This window comes from Manis javanica, chromosome 9 (genome assembly GCF_040802235.1).
Source record: "Manis javanica isolate MJ-LG chromosome 9, MJ_LKY, whole genome shotgun sequence".
Lineage (NCBI taxonomy): Eukaryota > Metazoa > Chordata > Mammalia > Pholidota > Manidae > Manis > Manis javanica.
The window spans coordinates 58254870-58269263 of record NC_133164.1 but is presented as its reverse complement, the minus strand read 5'-3'; the positions used below and the strand labels follow the sequence as shown (position 1 = coordinate 58269263).

General features: G+C 43.7%; 1 protein-coding gene across 7 annotated transcripts in view; it reads right to left on the bottom strand.

The window, feature by feature from the left end:
• Positions 1 to 14394, bottom strand: part of RB1 (RB transcriptional corepressor 1) — a 187326-nt gene that overhangs the window by 15492 nt on the left and 157440 nt on the right. For 6 of the 7 annotated variants that reach the window (XM_036996524.2, XM_073212649.1, XM_036996526.2 and 3 more), the window contains 3 exons: positions 4863 to 4981; positions 1991 to 2118; positions 386 to 531 (listed from right to left, as the gene is read on the bottom strand). In XM_036996524.2, the coding sequence (XP_036852419.1) occupies positions 386 to 531; positions 1991 to 2118; positions 4863 to 4981 (393 nt within the window). Of the gene's footprint in view, positions 1 to 385; positions 534 to 1990; positions 2119 to 4862; positions 4987 to 14394 lie in introns of those variants that run through there. The other variant, XM_073212653.1, reaches the window with a different exon arrangement.

Here is a 14394-nt window from a genome sequence, read left to right as displayed (position 1 = left end):
TTGTTCATTACTTTTTGCTCCATTCATTCAATAGGAATTATTTAGATCAGCTGGTTCTTAAGTCTTACGCTTTTTTCATACTAACATGAAATCTAGTTTACCAGAACACAGAAAAAGCCAATGACAAACGGTTTCTTCAGTGATTTTTGCAGTTAAGATCTTTCACGTCATTAGACAAGTCAAGTTATTGAAATACTCTCAGGTTCTAAAACTTTAATCTGTAAGAATTGCAACAAAAAATATAAAAAGTTGCCAACAACTGAATACATATTAAATCTACTAAGTTGATCTAGCTTCTCATTTGAATCTAATCTTTTCTTAAGAAACCAGTACATAGTTAACAAATATACAGGAGAAGAGAAGATGAGCTGCCTTATTTTCTTACCTGGTCCAAATGCCTATCTCTCATGAGTTCATACTCATTTTGCAGTGTATGCTGGAAAAGGGTCCAGATAACGTGTTCTAGTTCTGGGTGGTCAGACAGAAGGCGTGCACATAGGGTATTTAGTCGAAGATATGCTAGTCGGTACACTGGAGAGGTAAGGGGAATTAGTCATGTTTACTATTCATTTTTGAATACAAGATCTTTTCAAAATGTCAAATTGCTATAATCACAATGCTGTTAAACTGCATTTCAATGGTAACCTCACCTCTACCACTATTTTCCATATGAATAAATGATTCTTAATCTTAGCAAATGGCTACGTATGTAAAAGGCAAGATAATACTTCCTCAATTAATTATTATTGTATGAAACTGAGGCAAAGGTAGAAGGTAGAAGAAGAAAGATCACAAGGTATTGTGAAATTAGACAAACCAAACAGGATTTGTTTTAAGTTCCACTAGTAATCACTCATTACAGATGTTGGGAATTCTTGCTATCAGTATACAAGAGGGATAATTGTTTCTAAAATAATAGAATTAGCAATGCCTATTAAATTTTTCCAATCCAAAAAACAAAAAACAAATAGTGTATTTCCCCATAAAATACCAATGGAGCATGCTCTGTTGGAAAATACCAGAATTGCAGATTACCTAAGTGGTAAATATGACTGTGATAATGAAATTTATTTAGAATCTATTAAAACAAACACTAGTGGAATAAAAGTGTGGAAGACTTTAAATATAACGAACCCTTGGGTTAAATGTGCCCATTAAAGACTTACATAATGTAGTCAGAATATTTTAGTTAACAATTTATTCCAGTAGTTTTCAAACTTACTGTGCATCAGACTTGCCTGGAGGGCTTGTTAAAACAAGAATTTTTTTTTTTTTGCCTCACCTCATCCATGAGTTTTGGATTGAGTAGTTCTATAGTAGGGCCCACACAAAAATTCTCCTCTCTATAGCTTCCCAGGTAAGACGGACTCTTCTGGTTGGGGACCATACTTTGGAACCACTGCTCTAACTTGAGGGCTTTCTTACAAATATACAAAACTCAGTATATTTCTGATGTCATTAAAATCAGAAAAAAGATTTATCACAGAGGAATCTTCCCTTTCACTTTCCTTCAAGTGGGTGTGCACTTACACACACATGGACACATGAACCAACCTCCCTGCCCCACCACATATGCATATATGCTATACAACCTGGTTGTCAGGAAATGTGCCTGCACTAGATCTTAGCACACTGTATTATCTCAATTCTGCAAACACAACTGAGCAGCATAAGTGAAGTCAGCAGCAAATATTTTCAAACATAAATTTGAAAGCATAACAACAGTAGCCGCAGTAACAATAAAAATATCTAACACTGAGTGTTTACTATGTGCTGGGCACTGTTGGAGCACTCTATGTATTAAATCATTTAATTAGTTCAAAAACCCTATAAGGTAGATTATCATTTCTATTTTACAGATGAGCAAACCAAGGCATAGAGATATTAAGTGACTTGCCCAAAGTCACACCTAGTCAGCAGAAGAGACATGATTTGAAGTCAGTCAGCCTGGCTTCAGAGTCCATGCTCTTGAAAGTAGTCATCTACTAACCTTTTTTGTAAAAGAGTGAAAGGGAGGTAGATTTTGATGGCTTCTGGTTCTGGAAGGGTGAAGTTGCTTGTGCCTCTGCATTTGCAGTGGAATTTACATGAGTAGTTGACCCTTTTTTCTTTGGGGATCTTACAGGAGAAAGATATGTAGATACATTCAAAGGAAAAATCTTCATTTAAAATTTGCTAAGAATCTCTTTCACACAAAAACATGCACATGCATGCACACACACAGCTGGACAGATGCATCCAAACACATCTTGTCTATTTAGTCTGTTATTCTACACTTGTCATTACCATTTCTAACTCCATTTTAATAAGTGGCTTTTCCTGGGAATTACTGTCATGTTGAAAAAAAATGCATATGTATATATGTTCAATTTTAATAATTATAGTGGGACTGAGATAAAATGACTCCAGCTTAAAATAACGAGTTATTGTACCAAAATAGTTTTGTCACATTTCTGATTCTCCTCTTTAAAACGTTTAATTGATAACAATGGTTCATACATATGATAAACCTTAAGTTACATATACAAACACAACTGAACTATATAGTACAGAATTCTATGAATTCGTACTTCAGGTAAGATTACCAAGGCAGATTTATACCAGTATACTAAATATGTCAGACATAAATCAAGGTAGATATATTAATAAATATTACCTCTCAATTTCTGATGTCCTAATCCTGTGTTGCCCTTTATTTTATAGGATAATTCAGTTCTATTTTCTAATTTTGTTTTAGTAACTGAGAAATAATTCTTAGCAGGAAATAAGATTTACACCTTACCATGGATGTTTCTACTACATGTAGAATATTAACTAGTACACTAGGAAAAAGGAATATTCATCACAATGATTTCATAAGTACCAGGATCTAGTCTACTATAAACCTTGGATTTCCCTCCATTCATTTATATATGATATCTTAGACTGACTTAACTTGGGGAGAAGTTAGTCTTCCTTGAGCTCTAGGTGCAAAATATTTAATTGCCTATCAACATCACTCCATGAATCTCAGACTTAAGAAGGGCAAGGATGAGCTCTTGATTTCTTCCCTGTGTTTTTCCGATCTCAATAAACGACTCCACAGTGCATCTAGTCTCAAAAACCTAGGAGTTATTTTTAATTTTTTCCAATTCCTCCAACTCAAAGCAAAACTAATCCCTCTAAAACACATCCCAGATCTTTCCATTTCTTTCTCCTTCTATAGATAAATCTTAGACCAAGTGATGTGATTATCTCAGTTGGAGCACTGAAACCGTCTCCCAAGTAGTCTTCCTTTTTTACCTTGCCTTATTCCTTTCCCACCTCATACCCCACCTACACTTCAAATAGCAGCCAGAAAGTGGCCCTGTAAAAATATAAATTTTAGTAAGCCACACCCCTGCTTAAAATATTAATGCTACCCACTGTCCTTCCAAAATCCAAAGCCCTTCATATTCCCTATGGAACCTTTAAGGTCTGGTCCCAATTTGACTCTCCAACCTTGTCATGTAACACTTTTGCTTACTTTACATCAGCCACACCGGGATTTCTTTCTGTTCTTCACACCAGCTAAGTCTGATCTGCCCCAGGAGCACCGTACTTGCTATTTGCTCTGCCTGGAATGCACATCTGGATTTTTTCCTGGCCAGCATCCATGTGCCCTTGAGATCTAAGGTCAAGTATCACTTCATCAGAGAAGGCTTCCCTAAACATTCTATCACCCTCTCAGTTTTTCTCTTTCACATCACTTGGTTACATTACATCACTTCCATTACAGAACTTACTATACTCTAAAATCACCTCATGTATTGGTTTATTTTTCACTGTCTCCTTCCTCTAGAAAGTAATCTCTATGAGGGGAAGAATCTAATTCATCTTACTCGCCTTTGTATTCTCAATGCCTAGAACACTTCCTGGCACTTAACAGACAACTGCTTAGTGAATTAAAGAAAAATATAAGGCTTCACTTATTTAAATCAATGTATAACCTAGCAAACAAATTCATGCATGAAGACAAAGGTTCCATATACTAGGAATACTTTGGGTACAAGTCAGCATAGAAATTACATCTCTGGAAAACAGTCTCTACATGAATCACAGAATACTAAAATGCCAATTCCTACATAGAACTAAGCAGAAACATATATTAGGCACATTTCTATGAAAGGCAGTATAGCTAGAATGCTTAAGAGCATGGGCTTTGGGGTCAGATTGCTTGGGTTTGATTTCTGTTGACTTTTTGGCAAGTTGCCTCTAATTCCTACTTTATAGATGACTGAGGCTATATAATCAGCAGTATCTACTACCTAACAAGGCTGTTATGAAGATTAAATGAAAAAAAAGAGATTCTGAAGTGCTCAGGCATGCAGTGAGCCCTCAGAAAATGCTAGCTATTGCTTTCATCTCCCACTGCCATCACCATGCACTGATCAGCCATTTCAGTCTCATGTCCCACACAACTCCCTGTACCTATCCTATGTTTCACTCCATATGCATTGATCTGCAATCCCTGAAAAATGTTTCTGCCTTCCTGGCTGTTAGGCTTTGGGGTTCATGTAATTCTGACTTGAAACACTCTTCTGTCTCCTCCCAACTCTCCAGTTCCATTGAAATCCTATTGCACCTTTAAGGCCTATGAAATTGCCATCTCTGCCATGAAAACTGCTCTCTTTATACCAAGCCAGAGTGATTTTAGTAGTACTTCTACCACTTTATATGACCTTTATATGGATCATGTTATCTTATATTCCCACTTCTTGAAAGGAGGAACAATGTCTTATGCAAAATTCTACTCCCTACAGTTTCTAAATACCATCTGGAATCATACTTTGCTCAAAATCTATTTGCAGTTGAATGGGTAATAAAACATATATTCTACTTACATATCTGCTGCAGTGTGATTATTCTGTAAAGGAAGGTTGAGAGTACAAGCAGATTCAAGGTGATCAGCTGGTCCTTCTCGGTCCTTTGCTTGTTTAATAAGATCAAATAAAGGCGAATCCTATATGAAAATAAGATGACATTAAAACAACATTGGTAAGTATGATTTTCTCATGTACAGAAAAAGTCATGTTGTCTGTCATGGTGAGAACTCTGCATTTAGTCACAGTTGACAGTAGCAATTCAGATGTCAGAATGACATCCTTTTCTTCACTTTTGAAAATAATGATTGCCAATTTTTGTTTAATGCACAAAATAAATGACTAGGAAAATGTATAACTTTAGATCCTTAAAAGATAAATTTAAACATAGGGGAAAATACACAGAAAAGACCCAAGGAGGGCTGAAAAAAGGAAATAATAAGGATATGAGTAGAATGTAAAAAAACTGAAAACAAAGAAAGTACACAGTCTGATCAACAAAGCTAGTAACTAGTTCTTTGAAATAATAAACTAAAGACACCTCCAGTCAGACTGAAAGAAAGAAACAGATAAACAGTATTAGGAACAAAAACTTGGGGCCATCATCACAAAGATTAGAAAGATAATAGGGATGGTTATGAATAATTTTATGTCAATAAACTGGAAAATGTAGACCAAGTGGAAAATTCCAACTTAAGTATAAATTAACAAAATTACATAAAAAAGGAAAAAGATAACCTCAATATTACTATTAAGTATTAAATAATTTGAATCAGTAATTAAAAATTTCCCTAGAAAGAAAACATCAAGCACCTCTGGTTTTACCAGTGAATTCTACCAAACATTCATGGAACAGATAATTCCACTTTTACTCAAATTCGTCCAAGGATGGAAGAAGTAGAACAGCACTGTCCATCTCATTTTACATCATTGATACTAAAGACTACCAAGCACATTACAAAAGGTAAAATACAGGCCAATCTCACTCATGAACATAGATATAAAAATCCTAAATGAGAAGTATTAGCACCCCAATTGAGCAGTGTTAAAAACAGACTATATCATTACCAGGTTGAGTTTATCCAGCTTGCAAGATTGGTTCAACAATAGAAAAATATATAATGCAATTCACTAAACTAATAAATTGAAGGTAAAAAATCTTATCAAAATCAATTCAGAAAAGGTTCTAATTTAAAAACCCATTTGTAGTTAAAAGAAAAGGCAAAACACTTAATAAACCAGATCAGAAGGGTACTTTCTAATCTGATAAATGGCGTATGCAAAGAAAGCAAAAAATCCACAGCAAACATTACATGTAATGGTGAGACATTAAAAGCATTCCCCTTTAAAGAAGTGGAGACAAGAGAAGGATGCTTGCTCACTATGGTGCTTTCTATTAAGCATTGTACTTGAGGTTCCAGCCTCTTGGTTAAGACAAGGAAAAGAAACAAAAGATCTAAGGATTGGTGAAGGGTCCCCACCAGTAAGATGGCAAACTTCCGGCTTCTCTTCGGGGTCCTCAGTTCCCGCCGGCGCCACCTGAAGCCCAATCACCTCTCGCCCCCCTCCCAATCCCAGCACCTAGCCACCAGCCACCAGCCCTGTAGAAGTGACACCTCAATCAATTCATGCCCCTTCCTATATAACCCAGCACCTTTCCCTAATAAAGCGGAACTCTCCGGTGAATTGCTGCTATGTGTTGCTCCTTTCCTTTCATTGGTGCCGAAACCCGGGAGACGGGACACCCCAACTGGGCCCCGTCTTCCCCCCGACACCAGCAGCAGCTTGCCCTCGTCCTCTTTTTCCGGCGCTGGCTCATCACACTCACCACTCCTCTCTGGCTTTTAGGTAAGTTTTCCCCCCGGAGTGGGCCACTCTTCCCCGAGCTATCGCAATGCCATTGACCGTGATCGTCCGGCAAGGCCCTGATGCTCGGGGATGAGGAGGGAACTCTCCCTGCCTCAGGCCTTCACGGCTGCAGTGGACCCTCAGGCCTCTCCTCCAACAGCCATAAATCCCCGCCTCAAGCATTTACGGCTCCGGCGGACCCTCAGGCCCCTCCTCCGACAGTCATAAACGCATTCACCGTCCCTTCCATCAGTGCTGAAAGTTTTTAAGCAAAATTTCCCTGGGGTGGGCCACTCTTCCCCGAGCTATCGCAGTGCCATTGACCGTGATCATCCGGCAAGGCCCTGACGCTCGGGGATGAGGAGGGAACTCTCCCCGCCTAAGGCCTTCACGGCTGCGGTGGACGCTCAGGCCCCTCCTTCGACAGTCATAAATCCCCGCCTCAGGCCTTCACGGCTGCGGCCAACTCTCAGGCACCCCCCTCCAACAGCCATAAACGAGGTGACTCCTTTGTGGATGAGAACGCTCCCTTTTCCCCCCCTCCTCCTTTTGCTCCATCCGCCGAAAACGCCTAGCGCTAGGTACCTCGTGACTCCGGCACTCTGCCTTCTTAGGGAAGTCTGGGTGATGACCCACACTTCCTAAGAAATTCCAACTCGTATACGAGTTTCCGCAGACCACCAAGGATCATCGGGGATGCCCTTTGTCTCCTTGCGGTCTGCTTCCAGTACGAGGATCTCTATTCGTCTTCCCCTGTTTGTCTCCTTCTCTGTCCTTTAGCCATAGGAGCCTCCTCATCCCTCCCTGAAAGTTCACCTCTTGAATGCCTGCTTAAGCATCTGGCTACCCTCTCCCTGACGCCTGATATAAAACCAAAACTTCTCCGTAAATATTGCTCCCAAGATTGGCTGACATACCCCCTAGACAATAACAACCAATGGCCTGCAGGGGGAACTCTTGATCCTAACATCACTCGCGATCTTTTTAACTACTGCCAGTGCCTGAAAAAATGGAAGGAGATTCCCTATATTGAAGCTTTCTGCCTCCTCCTCCCCCAGCCCCCTCCCAAGTTCTCCTAGCCTGCAAGCCGCCACCCCCGCAGAAGCCTCCCGTTCACTCCCTTCCCCTTCTTCTCCTACAACAGCCCTTCTCCCTTCCTCCCCCACCATCTCCTCCCCCATCTCACCTCCTCCGCCTTCGTCCCCCGCAGATTAAGCCTGAGCCTTTCAGCCCCCCCTTTAACTAGGTCCCAAGGGCCTCCTCCGTCTTTGCCCTCATCACCTGTTTCTCCCCTGTTAGGGACCGCCTTTGTCTTCTCACATGTTTGTAGAGAGAATGGGAAAGCACCTCCCCCCATGTCTGAACGCAGCATGGGAAAGCACAAGCTAGAGAACAACCGGTGCAGTCCTTAGAAGTTATCTGTCCACAAAAACATATCTTGCCAAGACTCCTCACTCTGAAAATAGGGAGACCTTGAACATGTGTAGAAACACCGCCCCTGCTTCTAGCTATGCCCTTCCCCCACTTGCCGATGTGGCAGGAATAGAAAACAACGCATTCCATAAGCAATTAACTGGAGCCCTGCTGTAGCTCAATTAGTAGAGCATGGGACTCTTAACCTCAGAGTCATGAGATCAAGCCTAACTAAAGCAGCAGAGGCAAGCAGCTGGGCTGCAGGCTGGCAACACATGGGTCTGATTCTATCTTTCTTTATTTTCTTTGCCCCACTTCTGCACTTCACGACCTGCTTGAATAGGCGCAGCTAGACCACGTCACTCCCCCACAGACTGAGCCAGAACCCTTCAGTCCCCCTCAGACTTGGTCCCGAGAACCTCCCAAAATTACCGCCCCCCTCCTGGAGGTAGCAGGATCCAAAGGCATTTAAGAGATTTAGCCCAACTAGAGAAATGCCTAAGTTCCTTTTCCACTGATCCCACGACATACATCAGGGAGTTTCAATGGACCCTCCAGTCTTACAGCCTCACGCATCATGACATTTTCATGCTCCTGGCCAATACTCTCCTCCCTGAAGAGCGTAGACGAGTTTGGAACTTCGCCCAAACGCACGCTACCGAAACCCACAGGACTGACCCCACCTATCCCCCTGGCCCCACTGCTGTCCCCGAACAAGACCCACACTGGAATTATAACACCGCCGTAAGTCTCCGCTCTCGAGATATTTTTGCCTCCTGCTTAATAGCAGGTCTGAAAAAGGCAGCTCGTAAAGTAGTCAATTTTCAAAAGCTCCAAGACATAATTCAAAAGAGAGATGAAATGCCCTCCGAGGTCTTAGACAGACTCACTCAAGCCCTATTACAGTATACCAGCCTGGACCCAGAAACACCTGAAGGAAGACATGTCCTTATGACATACTTCCTAGCTCAAAGCTACCCCTACATTAAAGCTAAACTCAAAAAGTTAGAACAGGGCCCCACTACCCCACAGACTGAGATCCTAACAGTGGCCTTTAAAGTCTTCCATAACCAGGAGGAGGAGAAAGAACGCCGTAAACAAAAGGCTGATCAGGCCAATTTCCAGATGTTGGCCCAGCTGATAAAACCACAACCTGGGCGCCCCTCTACAAACAAGCCCCCCCAGGAGCTTGTTTCAAGTGCGGAAAAGAGGGACATTGGTCAAGGGCGTGCCCCTCCCCCAGATCTCCTACCACCCCATGCCCCAGATGCCACAAAAAGGGCCACTGGGGGTCTGATTGCCCAACCACCCGAAGGGGAGGCTGGACGAACAACCCCCATCCTAAGCCCGCCGTAGTGGGGCTGGCAGAAGAAGATTGACGGGGCCCGGGGGCTTCTTGCCTGACCATTTCCATCACCAAACAGGAGCCCAGGGTTACTTTAACAGTAGACAGTCGCCCCATCTCCTTCCTCCTAGATACAGGAGCCACCTTCTCAGTCTTGCGAGAATACCGGGGCCCTACCACACCAGCCATTACTCCTATAGTCGGGGTAGGAGGTAAACAGATTTTCCCATTAAACCCCCCCCCCCTTTTTATGCACAATCCTAGACAGTCCCATACCTTTCTCCCACTCCTTCCTAGTTATGCCCCAGTGTCCCATCCCTTTACTAGGACGAGACAACCTTTCCCTCCTCCACGTTTCCATAACTATATCCACTCCCACAGCCCCCAGTACTCCCTTTCTGATGGCCCTCATAGCTGACGACCCCCCTCTACCCAATGAAAGCTCCGGTTCTGCCCTCATACACCCTGTAAATCCCAAAGTTTGGGACATTACAAGCCCCTCCGTGGCCCTATGTACCCCTGCTTCTATCAAATTACGTGACCCCTCTCAGTGTATCTGTCAGGCCCAATACCCCCTAACCACTTCAGCCCTCATAGGCCTCCAACCCATCATTCAAGCAGACCCACTCACTCCCCATTTAATACCCCCATATTAGCTGTTAAAAAAACCAACGGATCTTTCCGCCTTGTCCAAGACCTTCGCCTCATCAACATAGCCGTTGTCCCTATCCATCCCTTAGTTCCAAATCCATACAGCCTTTTATCGCAGATCCCTGCGCCTCAGCATCCCACTTCTCAGTCCTAGTTCTCAAGGACCCATTTTTCTATCCCTCTAGACCCCTGCTCCCAAGATTTTTTCATCTTCACCTGGACGGACCCATACACAAGACATTCTGAACAACTCACTTGGACAGTTTTGCCACAAAGCTTCCGAGATAGTCCCCATATTTTTAGACAGGTCCTAGCTCAGGACCTCAAACAGTTTCATCATGATCACTCCAAGTCCACCTTATTATAATACATAGACAATCTTCTACTCTGCAGTCTCTCGTGGGAACAGTCTCAACTTGACACTGCCTCCCTACTTAACCTTCTAGCTTCCAGAAGTTACCGAGTATCCCCCGTCAAAGCTTAAATCTCTTCCCCTCCTGTCACTTACTTCAGATTCCTTCTATCTCAACAAAGAAAGTCCATTACCTTAGACAGAAAATGGCTCCTCTCTGACCTGCCCATTCCCAAAACCAAGACAAAAATCCTTTCCTTTCTAGGCCCTTTCTAAGCCTAGCTAGATATTTTAGAACGTAGATCCCTAACTTCTCCCTGCTCCCTGTTGGCAAGACCCCTTTACGATCTCAGCAAGAGCCCCCCCCCCAAAAAAACCATTATCCTCCTCACCCCGACACTCCTTCATTAAGCTCTGTTAAGCCCTTGTGGAAGCCCCAGCTCTCCATCTTCCTGATTTGTCGAAGCCCTTCTCATTATACATTCATGAGAGGTCCAGTCAAGCTCTAAGAGTCCTAGGCCAATATTATGGCCCATCCTTTGCCCCAGTAGCTTATCTCTCCAAGCAATTAGACCCCACAGTTCGGAGATGGGCCCCCTGCCTACGAGCATTAGCCGCTAGACAGCTCTTGCAGAAGGCAGCTCATAAACTGACATTCAGGGCGCCCCTTACCATTCTGTCCCCACATCACCTAAAAGATCTCTTAACCTACAAAAGTTTATAGACTCTCCCTCCCTCCAGACTCCTGACCTTACTGTCCTCTTTCCTCCAAAATCCCATTCACCCCTTTGCCATCCATACCCGAATCATGACTTTTTCCTCCTTTACTGCTCTCTCACTTTTTTTCCTCATTCCTATTGTCTTCCCCGCCACCCCAGCCTCCTTTGTATGGCGATTCAAAGTCAGACAGACTTACACACAGCATCAAACAAAAGTTACTGCCCTCATTGCCACACCAGACTGCCCTCTGAAAAGCTGCTCTGAGCCTTTATACCTCCACTTTCCTCCCTCCACTGAAGTGTTCACTAGCAGCTACCCTTATTCTCCCTACCTCTGCTTCCTCTATGACCAAAAACAAGCCTATTGCAGGTGATAGCCAGACACCTACAGGAGATGTCCCTACTGGTCTTGTGCAATTCACTACAGGGTAACTTCCAGTACCCACAGTATTACTCCTCCAACCGTTTCATAAAATATCCCAACGGCTCATTCTCCTTATCAATCCCAGATCCCTGGGACTCTCGATGGGCTGCCAGAGTCACAGCCTCAGTTTACTACGGGGGGTTCCTCGACCCCCCACGGTACCCTTCATATCTCTCAAAAGTATGTTCCCTCTCATTCCCAGATCTCTCAAGTTGCATCAGATAGCAGACATTCCGAAAAAGTCATTATCCAAACTCTTGACGGCGCCTCTTCATCTTCTTATCCCCGCCCCTCTTCTCATTTCTCCTACTCTTGGTTACAGCTCATTCAGGACACCACCATCTTTCTCAACCACACCCTTAACACAGCCAATTGTTTCTTGTGCGCATCACTACAGAGCCCACTGCTGGCCGCCGTGCCCCTTAATATTTCCAACTACTCCTTCCATGCAGAAAGACAACCCCTCTGCCCCCTGGCAGACATACCCCTATGGGAACCAGAATATGCAGATAATCTCACCATCCACCACTGTATAAGCCCAACTCCACCCCGCTCCAGCACACTTCACTGCCTCTGTATCTACACCCCTACCTCCGGCTCTAAGACTTCTACGCAACCGGGACACTTCTTTTAGTGTAATGGCAGTCTTTTCAACTCACTGCCTCTCAACTCCGATACACCCTGAATTCTCGTCACCCTAATCCCACAGTTTACACTTTACAGCATGGCAGAATTTCTTGAGCTCTAACCTCCCTTGCCCTCACGCACAAAAAGGGCTGCTTTCCTTCCCATCATGGTCGGTATCTTTTTAACCACCTCAGCCATTGGGGTAGGGTTTTCGGGAGAAGACTTTAGTCACTCTCTGTAGGCAGTTAAAGATCTCAAAGCCAAACTTGAGAGAGCCCTGACATCCACTGCCAGTTCCCTGGCCTCTCTCCAAAGACAGGTCACTTTGCTAGCTAAAGTCACCCTTCAAAACCGGCGGGCCCTAGATCTGCTTACAGCCGAGAAGGGCGGCACCTGCGTCTTCCTCTGGGAAGAGTGCTGCTATTCCGGCATTGTAGAAACTAACATTACCAAACTCACTGACCTTGCCTCCAGCCTCCACTCTGCTTCCAATTCCAACCCATTCTCTTCAATACTAACAAACCCCCTCCTCACCTGGCTCTGGCCCATTGCAGGCCCCATAATAGTCATTCTTCTTGCCTGTCTCTTCTTACCCTGTATAATAAAGTTCATCAAATCCCAAGTTGGAAAAATCTCTAATCAAGCTTTCAACCAGCTTTTACTCAGGAACTACCAGCTTCTGGCCACAGAAGATCCCTCACCCTCACGTGACCTCCTCACCACACGCTGAGATGGACCCCTCTCTCCACTAGAAACTGTTCCTGGAAACAATGGCCGCAGGCGCCTAGCTCCTGACACCCATATCCTCTTGGCACCATTGGAATCAACAGGTCCTCAACCTATAGTTACAGGGAACCTTCATTGATTTCCAAACCTGAAGAAGTCCACATCTACTCGTCCTTACTGCAGGGAGTCCTATCAACCCTTTCCTCCCAGTCCTCAAGCCCTCACTCCCTTCTCCGCCCCTGTTCAGCAGAAAGCAGCCAGAGAGAAAGCAACGTCCACAAACCCATAGAGGAGAAAGGGGGGAATGAAGGGTCCCCACCAGTAAGATGGCAAACTTCCGGCTTCTCTTCGGGGTCCTCAGTTCCCGCCGGCGCCACCTGAAGCCCAGTCACCTCTCGCCCCCCTCCCAATCCCAGCACCTAGCCAACAGCCACCAGCCCCGTAGAAGTGACACCTCAATCAATTCATGCCCCTTCCTATATAACCCAGCACCTTTCCCTAATAAAGCGGAACTCTGGTGAATTGCTGCTATGTGTCGCTCCTTTCCTTTCAATTGGAAATGAAGAAACAACAATAATGCTATTATTCACAGATGATTGACTGTCAATAAAGGAAACTTAAAAGGATGTACAGAAAAATCAGTAGAATAAGCAAGGTTACTGTTATGAAATCAATATGAAAAATAATTACATTTCTACATCCCAAAGTTTAAAAGTATGACTTTTGAAAGAGCATTTACAAAAAAAGTAAGACCAGCAGTTAGTTAGAACAACTAAAAATACTGTTTCAAAGATTGCAATTTACTAGAGATTGTAAGAAAATAGTAATTCATCTTCCATTTGCCCCATGGTGCCAAGCACGTAAACCGGTGAGAATTATGCCTGGGCTTGCCTGCGGCTTGCTGGGTTTACCCCGCCTTCTCTATAAACATCCTGACCCTCCCACAAGGCAACAGGTGGGGGGTGGGGATCCGCCACAATAAAAGTCACAACCTCTGCACTACGCTGCTTTTTCCCTCTCTCTTTGTCTCTGTCTCTCTGTCCCCCCTCTCCCTCTCCCTCCTCCTCCCCTCCCCCTCTCTCCCAACCCCCTTCTGAGGCAGCCACTCTCTCCTTCAGATAATAAAGTCTCTTGCATAGGCCCGTGTTTCCTGAGTCATTCTGGGTAAGGAGGGTCGGCGAGATACCCTTTCAGAGGTGACTGCTTCCAAGTCCATAAAAATGGGGATCATGTATTCTGTTCAGTGTTTGAACAAAGGCAAGAAAATAGACTGATGGCCAAGATGCTGGGTTTATAGCAAAATGCAGAAGGTGCGTCAGTAAGTAAAAATACAAAATACTGTGTAATATAAGTAGATTTTGTGAAAATAAAGTATAGTCTATTTAATAAAAAGTGTTAGGAAAATTTGCTAACAATTTGAAAAAAAATCATTATACCTTCACAATATA